At 34.6% G+C, this 9467-nt stretch overlaps 1 protein-coding gene across 1 annotated transcript; it reads right to left on the reverse strand.

Annotated features, from left to right (window-relative positions):
- Positions 1 to 7545: 7545 nt before the first annotated feature.
- Positions 7546 to 9051, reverse strand: LOC137397404 (zinc finger BED domain-containing protein 4-like). The gene has a single exon (XM_068083693.1). The coding sequence runs from the start codon at positions 9049 to 9051 to the stop codon at positions 7546 to 7548; it is 1506 nt and encodes a 501-aa protein (XP_067939794.1).
- Between the last annotated feature and the right edge of the window lie 416 nt (positions 9052 to 9467).

Raw genomic sequence — 9467 nt, forward strand, 5'->3', positions numbered from 1 at the left:
CGTGCTTTTAGCTGGTGTTGCCACCAAAGATAAGATAAGTGCTTTGATTGCCTCTAGTGAGACATACGTGGCAGCCACTAGCCAGACTCTCCAAGCTCCTGTTCAGAAAAGGTCCAGTCCTCAGCCCAGCCTCATATTTTTCTCAGCCCAACCCAGCATCCGACACCATCCTACGAGCAGCTTAGATTAGTCAAACCAAGAGACTGATAGCTTAACCAAGCCAAACCAGGAGACCAATGACCAAGCAAACCAAACCGATAGACCGACAGCAAACAAATCAAACCAGCGGTTGGCCAACGGGTCCCTGAGATGGAGAGACTAGCTTCTAATGTATTGATGAATCAGGCAGAGCATGACTAATTCAAATTTAGATCATTAAAAACATGTAAATCTAACAAAATTCAGCACAATTTGTAAAAAGTTAAGAAGTTAATTGCACACAATAAATATCTACTTGTAAAAAGACTTTACAGCTTTCAAATGCATATTTATTTAAAGATCTATTACCAATTGAAAATAAGGCATAGCAACTTGTTTGAAACCTTTCCCAAGGTTGTAATAGCACTACTAATTGGCCCTGGATGCTGTGCAAGGCTGAGCCATATGCCATCAGTAGCAAATGGTGTGAACCCAACATCTCTAAAAATTACCAGAAGAGACTAAAGATGAGACATCTCCTAACTAACAACCTGGCTAAAATGCTTTTGCTACAGTGCTGATGGTCTTATTGGACTGTCTGTTTAATTTTACATGTATTGGGCTGGTCATTACTCTTTTGTCTCACACAGCCTTGTTGACAGATAGAGATGAATGTTCCTTTTTATGAAGAGACTAAGCTTGCCAGAAACTTATCAGCAAAGACAGTACCTTGTAGTTTAGCCTACGGACTGACAAAAACTCTAAAGTTAACTGCTTCCAACTTTAGCGTGTAACTAGGATAGAAAGATCTTATATATAATGCTTGTTTAGTATTTAAGCAAACATGAAACAAACTACTTTTATATTCTGACTGACAAATCTTGACTCCTTTTTTAAAGGTTTGCATAGGAAAACGACAGGTGTCTTCACGGTGGTTAAAGCCGTTTCCATCCATCTGTCAAAAGCCACCATTAGAGCTTGGCGCAAAGGCGTTGCACCAAAAAGGGTTCGAACTTTTGACTTTCCCTAACAGACACCTGTCTAAAGTTAGGTTTTGGTCTATTGACACCTGTGTCAATAGAGAAAAATCTACCTAAATTGACTATCTTGCCATTTTTAAAAATAACTATGCAAATAAATGTTATATTTGATTTATTTGCATACCTGAAAATGATTCACAGCGTGCTGAGCTGCCAGCGTAGTAGCTTTTTCTATGATAAGTGCTTCGACCATCCATATGTTCAAATCCACGATTGGAAGTTGGCAAGGTTTGCGTCATGACAGATACAAACTGACGATATTCTGCTTAACCCTCTAACACACTATTGCCTGCGCTAATTTTTTGCCTCCAATATGTTGCTATAATATTCATATACTTATTATCACATAGTTACTTGACAATATATCAAAAAAGGAGACAATAAACAGACATGTACCTAAAATGAACGTAAAAAAATGTAGAGACCATAAAGGAATGGCAAAGTTAAATAAGCTGATGAGTAAATTTGGATGAATGTAAGATAGAATAAAGTCCATAGATCTAGAAGCAGAAACAAAAAATATTGAGTATGTTATACTAGTGAGATATGAACCAATTAACCAAGGGCAAGTTAAATTACCAAAAAGTAAATTTATGTTAACGCAAATAATGTGTCACTCATTAATTTGTACAAATAAGAAACTGCAGTCGCAAACACAAAAAGCACACCACTCAGCATAACTTGCTTTAAGATCAATCAACAAGGTTTTTCAAAGAGTTTTTCAGTTTTCATCCATTTTAATCAGGAAAGCTAGTTTGAAGCTGTTAGCTTTTGAAGCCTTCAAACGTACTTCAAAATCATAAATGGTTAAAATAGCATACCCTTTATTTTGAAGTCTAACAAATTGAGCTTTCTTTGGCTGTTGGCAAATGATGGTTGTAAAAAATCGATGCAGAATACCGGAAAGCTGGCTGCAGAACGAATTAGAACAGAGGTCATCAAATATACTGTCCTAAAAATAGAGACAGTTATAGTCACATCTCTCAGTCTCTCATATCTGCTTTCATTATTTATGTCTGTAAATGTGAATGATAAACATATATTAACAAAAAATACACCATTGAGTCTTTGGTTGGAAAGTTTTCGCCTTCAAGTTTCTGTCTACTGAGTATGACAAGCTAAACTAGGTAAGGTAACAAGTTGTAGATGAATTATTCTTCTATCATTATCAGTGACCTCCACGGTTAAAAATCGTTATTGCCCAAATGCAGTGGATAGTCACCAGGTCAACTCTTAACCATGGGGTAATGTCTGAGTCCATGTGGGCAAGTGATAATATTTCATCATACTCAGGTGGCAGTTACATGTATATCCCATCAACAGCAAATGATCCATAGAAAGGTAAGGGTTTGCTATCAGATTGGAAAACTGACGACATGGCTACTGGCTTTTCTAAAATTAGGTTCTCAAGCATTGGAAACAAATAAACATAGTCAGGAATAATCATTTCTGTCTAATCTTGATTAAAATAAGGTAGAGTTATTGTATCAACAATTGTTATGTTTAATTTGTATAAATGTTAAACTATGAAATTACTTTTAACTGTTAATTACAGCTTGTTGAGTGGTGAAATCGTGTAATATAAACCTCTTTACCTAGCATGTTATTAATTTAGCTTAGAGAGTATATCTATTTTAACCAGTATTTTCTGAAAATTTTACATACTTTCAATATGACCTACAACTTATTGGCTTATGCAGTATTCCTAGTCTTACAGTTAACTTACCTGTTAATGATTTTGGCAGTGGTCTTTTTTAAATTTTTTGTTAGCCCTGCATTTGAGGAATACAAATTGAAAAAAACAAAGAATTATAAAATCCGTCTAAATACATGTTAGTTATCAAGATGGTTACCAATGCTCAAAGTGGTTTGGTAATAGACATTTGTATTTCAGAGTCACTCTACATATTAATCTATAAAAAATTGACACCAGATCTTGAAATAATGTATTTTTATTATTTTTTATCTTTATTCAAAATTTTCCATTTCTTGGCTGCTGGTATTTTGCTGCCATTCATAGTACTTAAACCTTTGTGAAACCTTATGACAAACCTGAAGTAATTCTAGATCAAGCACATCTAAACATTTCTTTTATTTTTAATCAAATTTTACCTTGGGCAAGATGGTGATCAATTGACATTACATAGATCTTGAAGCCATTTTCTTTCACAAGATATTTTTCTTTTTCACTGTTGAAACAGTTGAACAAACCAAATGACTTGTTATAGCTTTGGTAGATGAACCCATAGCATTCCTTTTGTGCAATGCATTTGTCAGCGCATCTGATTTAAATTCCTTGGTCGCTATGCTGACGTTGGAAATATTTGGTAGGTTGTCCAGTGGTAAACTGACTTCGTTGAATAACCTTTCACAGCTGTTTCTTCAAGCAAGCATGAGCCCTAATGATATGCCTAAAATTTCTAGTAAAGTAATTTAAATTTAGCATCAAGTGTTCTCGCAAACCTACATACTAAATACGTTCAGTTACACTCATGTACCTAATCCTGTACTTACCTACTAGCAGTTCTGTTGTTCTTTCCACGGTACAACTACACCTGGTTTCTTTACACATCATTCAGCATATTTATTGCTCTGTTAACAAGATAGTCTGCATTAAATATTGATTGGTATTGACAGGTAATCCTGTCAGTAAAAAGTTGAATGATGAGCTTTACAGAACAAGAAGAAACCTATTCACAACGGAAGCTGGCATAGGATCAAAGAAGCCTTTACATCTTCTACAAACATATGCCGAAGTAATACTTCTAAGCTGTTATATATTTATACAATGACTAACTCGATATCTAATTGCTTTTGTAGAAATGAGTTATCATACTTAAAACTAAAAATAATTCTGAAAATTTCTAGTCAACATTTTTCGTAAAACTATAAAGTGTCTCCAATACTATCCGACTGAGAGGATGAAGGGTTTTCTCATGTATCTTTTAAGTAGCGTTAAATATAAACTCAATCACTAGCATAGTATTTCTTACAAAGGCAATAACCTATAATTTTAGGATGCTGTGTTGTTCTGTTTGTTCTATTGACAGCAATAGTTAAGCAAGAATGAACAATTTTAAAGAACTCTGTTTCATGTTATCATTCCTTAGTGTGAGTTCGACAGACCAGATGAATTTGTGCAAATACATGTTCTTCTGTTTTTCTTTCTAAAATACTTGTTTCTCTAAGCGGAGGCATACATAAATTTTATTAGAACCTAACTGTTCAAATGGTAACAGCCAGCTTTACTATTTTTAAACATAGCATGGTATTTACTGGAACACAAACCAACATCTTGTACACAACGCATATTGTATGTTTAAGTAGATAAACCTGTCCAAATGTCCCAGTTCTCAGTTACACGCATATGACAATGTTATTCTGGTGTATCACTAACTATAACCTAAAATGTGAGAGTAATAACCAACCAAACCTTGAAAGCAACAAAAATACCATGAGCTTTATTAATCATCTGTGCTACACGTTTGTTTCTAGCCCCCATGTTTAAAGCCAAACAAAAAGACAGAGTACATAGTGTTATTGTATATTTTAAATAAAGGAAGCTAATGTTCTGCCACTTCATAAATAAGCCTATTTACTGTGAGCAAATGCTGCCATCACACGAATCTGCTGACAAATAAATTACATGTTTCATTTCTATATTTCAAAGTGTAAGCATCTTCTCTTGGTATGTCCTATCCTGTCATGTCACACGGTGTGTGTCAAAAAATGTTTATGTAAAAAAAAATTCTACAATGGTGTTCATTAGTTATTTTGGCCAATTTTCTGTAGTTTCTCTTTGTATGCTTATTTGACAAAGCTAATATCTTATGATATTATTGCCAATAAGTGGCACAAAAATACGATCCTAGTTGGTTATCAATCCCATGTAGAATTAAAAGTAAAACAGAACATAAAGTGTAAAGTAAGGCACAAGGAAAAGTGCAATAGAAAATAAAAACAGCTGATAATTATTTAAGATAACCTCATACATGTACATGTATAGATATACATAAATATAAATATATATATATATATATATATATATTTATTTATTTCTCATGCTTCCAATCCACGCGCTTAACCACTGAGCTATAAATGACTTATTAATACAAGCCCTTATCATGTACTGTACCATATGCCGTATACACACACTAAATGATGTATTATTTGAGCATTGCGCCCTTGCGTTACAACGTACCTGCTATAAAATATTTTGCCTAACTCTAGGAACTCTAATGTTTTTCCATTATTTCTGTAGTAAGGTGAACTTTTACTGCTACACGATATCAACAACAATTTATCTCGAAATTAAAATTTGGCGATTTGCGTTCTGATTATATACTTTATTAGCTGTACTGCCCAACGTTGGCCCAATAACAAAAGGTTTTTGCACAGAAATTTGATTTCTACTTAAAGGTTGACTTGCAACAAAATTCACATTACAATTATTTGGTATCAAAAGATTCACCATGTCTTACTCTGTTGTGTTTTAAGTGCCAAATATATGGAAATGTGATTACAAGCTGTTAAAAGCTTAAAAACAGAAACCACCATACACTGTAGATTAGAATCTCTTTATTTCGACGACATAACCCCAAAATTTGGTTATCGTCTTGTCACGTATGTTCTCACGTAAACTGAAAGGCCAATACAAAGCTCAATATAAAACTTATCGTAGAACTAGTTTATGACAAACACTTCGGGTTGTACCGAAAACCCGTATCAAATATAGATGCTCGCTACTGTACAGTTTTGTTTTGGCCTGGTCTAATCGGCAAGTCGTAATCTGATCATGTGACCCAATACTTTGCAAATAATTTTTGCAGCACTTTTTGATTATCACAGGTGACCAACAAGCTCGTCATGATTATCAGACAATGATATGTACTTCTTCGAGGTAAGGCTAAAATGTTTAATGAACTTTTACGGTAAGTTATAAGATATCACTGCTAAAAGTGACAGCATTACGATGAAGATAAAACTGATGCGTAAGAACAATAGACATACATATAGTTTTATTTAGAGATGCCCCGATTTTAAATTCGCCAGCCGATTCAGATACCGATCCGATATACCGATTCTTATTGAAAAATAATCCGATTCAGATACCGATTCAGATCTTTTGCGTTGCATAGACACTTGTTCATTTTATTTTAGAACATATAAATATTAGAGCTGCACAATGGTTGTGTTAATTAAATGATTAACACAATCAATACAAATACACAATTAACTGAGTAGAGCCAATTGCTCTTCAAATAAAATGCAACCGGGGTGATGATCATTAAGTGGCTCCTTACTTCCTTTGTATTGTTTAATATATAACATTACCATAGCAAGTTACTAACATTTAATTTACAGACAAATAAGTATTATGACAAGCAACACTTCCTTACCAATTAAATACAACCACAATTATTTTACACTCAACTATGAAGACACTAAGTGAGTCACTAACATAAAACTTGTTTATACAATGACGCAAGCACTGTGCCCATATAGTTGCGAGCGGCCATGTTGTTAGAACATGTTTCTAGGTAATAGCGACAAAAGCAAAAGTATTATATAATATCTTAGTCCATTTTTGTTAGTATTTTTAGTATTTATGTAAAATATAAATGGCTTTTTATTTAAAAAAAAATCACAATAACATTTCAGCTTTAGAATGCTAGTAACATATGATTGATACTTTATTAGAACATGAAAACGGAAAAATGTTTTCTAAACTAGATAGCGCATTTTCATATGTTATTGGAAGCATAAACAAGAAAGTGAAGTGCAATATATGCCAAAAAGAATTTGCTTACCACCCCAGCACATCATCACTGAGATATCATCTAACCAATTCTCACCCTATCGCTCGGAAACTATCAACAGCAGACAATCAGCCACAGCAACTAATCCTCGAGTCATTTAACTAGAGCCTCAACTCTCGGCTGGCTTAGTTATAGACTTGCATAGACTATTTTCATAATCATAATAATTATTAAATTATAAATTTTGTTCATTGTACATAATATGCACTCATGTTAACAATAAATGTATCAAATATAATTTATATGTCGCTGAATCATTTGTTTTCGAATATGCAGGCTGTTGCTAGATTAATTCGAAGTTTAATGGAAGATTAACTGGTTGAGCGTTAAGAGCAGTTATTAATTTTTTATTAATTTTTGTAATCGTTGTCCAGCTCTAATAAATATTAATGTTCTTGTTTGTATTTATTTATGGAAAGAAAATATATATATTCACATAATGACATACCATGCATGTAGTAACAAAATAGTTTATTTTTAATTATTTGTAATTAATAATAGTAATTAATGTTCGTAATTTCGTGGTACAGCCCTCTCTCTCTACAAATTTAGAGCAAATCAATGTTTCTTTTTATAATTGTTAATGATTCGAGTCTTTCAGTGAGAAGTCTCTTTCTCCTATCCCTATCGATGTAGCCAGTTGTACTGAAAAGGGATTCGCTTGCCACAGATGATGGCGGACAAGATAAATATCGATAAGCCACTGGGGTTATTTTAGGAAACCTGCTTTGATTCTGGTTCCAAAACTCAAGTGGGTGGAAATGGAACTCGTTACTACCATTATCAATTGCTAGCACATCTTCATCAAGATACGTACACAGTTCTCTCTGGACTGCACAGTCTGAGTTATCCTGTTCATCTTTCTTTTCTGCTTTCTTAGATTGTAGCACTTTATGTAAGGAGCCCCACATGCTAAACCTTTGCCGCTTCTCCTGAGGTTGGTCACAGCTTTTGTCAGAACTATTTTCATTGGCAATGCTCACTGCTTCAGTGACATTTGGCTTCTTTTCACTCATTGTTAAAGACTTGATCTCATCTGTGGCCAACTCTACAGCAAGCGCATCCAAAAATTCTGCTTTGAATCTTGGATCCAACAAGGTAGCGACAATGTATGTTCGGTTAGAATATGCTGGCTGAAACCTGCTTGCCAATTTTTTTGCCATTATTTCTTTTGCAGCCTGAACTACACTGCCACTTTCTTGGTTCTCAAGTTCAAGCTTCAAAATCTCAATAAACGGAATGACCTGAGATACTGATGAGCTGTTGTGACTAAACTCCTTAGTTGTTCGCTGAAATGGTTCTAGCATGCGTAAGAGATTTTCTGCAATGATCCACACACTGTTAAGGAGATGTACAAGAAGCCCATACTCGGAATCATAGCCAACTAATGTTTTCTTCTGCTCAATCATTCTACTAATCATATTGTACGTCGAGTCCCACCGAGTGGCAACATCTTGCACCATTTTGTGAATGGGACAATGATAAGTTTTCTGCATCTCCTCAAGGCGGTCGTTAGCCAAAGATGAGTGGCGGAAGTGGCCAGAAACTCGTCTCATCTTAGCAACAGTGTCCATTATATCATCTTGTGCCTTCAACCCTTCTTCCACAACTAGCTGCAGTGTATGTATGGGGCAAGGTACTCCAGGTAGTTTAGCCTTCCTCAAACCTGCCTTTACATTTGCTCCGTTGTCAGTTACAACAGCGTGTACTTGATGAGTAGCGATGTTCCACTCATTCACACACCCTAGCAATGCTTCGCTTATTGCATCTCCTGTGTGGCTACCTTCAAAGCTCCGAACATTCAAAATCCTTGGCTTGTTAATGGCATCAGTCTTACTTGGAAGTTGGAAATGAGCTGTTAAAGAAATCATCGATCCCTCACCGCTATCTCTCGACCAGATATCAGTTGTAAAACTGATATACCCATTCGATTCAAGCAATTCTGAAATCATATTTTGTAATTTATGTTGGATTTCAGCATACATGTTTGGTATTTCCTTCTTGGTGAAGAAAGTCCTGCCAGGTATTTTGTATCTAGGCAAAGCTTCGGCCATCAATAATTGAGGGATTCAAATTTAAAATTCAATTAGTTAAAAAGAAACAGAATTTTGAAACAGATTAGTTAAAAAAATGATTGCTTGTGATGACCAACCAATTTCAATGGTTGAAAAGGAGGGATTCACTTTTCAACCATTGAAATTGGTTGGTCATCACAAGCAATCATTTTTTTAACTAATCTGTTAAACTTTACAGCATCTTTAGAATCAGAGCCCCACGATTTGACTGCAAGAAAAGCTTCATTAATTTTCGGTTGTTTGCTAGTAGTACTAGTAACTGCAGCCTGAGATTTCATTGCTTTCCCAGCCTTTTCCTTCTGTTGAGCACAAATAAGTGACTGATACAAGCGAAAATGTTTTCTTTTTAAATGGTTAGAAAGGTTTGTAGTATTAAAGTTTTTCTTGTCAGTACC

Source organism: Watersipora subatra, chromosome 5, assembly GCF_963576615.1.
Source record: "Watersipora subatra chromosome 5, tzWatSuba1.1, whole genome shotgun sequence".
Lineage (NCBI taxonomy): Eukaryota > Metazoa > Bryozoa > Gymnolaemata > Cheilostomatida > Watersiporidae > Watersipora > Watersipora subatra.

Excerpts from the sequence above, each read along its gene's own strand:
- LOC137397404 (XM_068083693.1), bottom strand. The coding sequence starts at position 9,051 with ATGGCCGAAGCTTTGCCTAGATACAAAATACCTGGCAGGACTTTCTTC.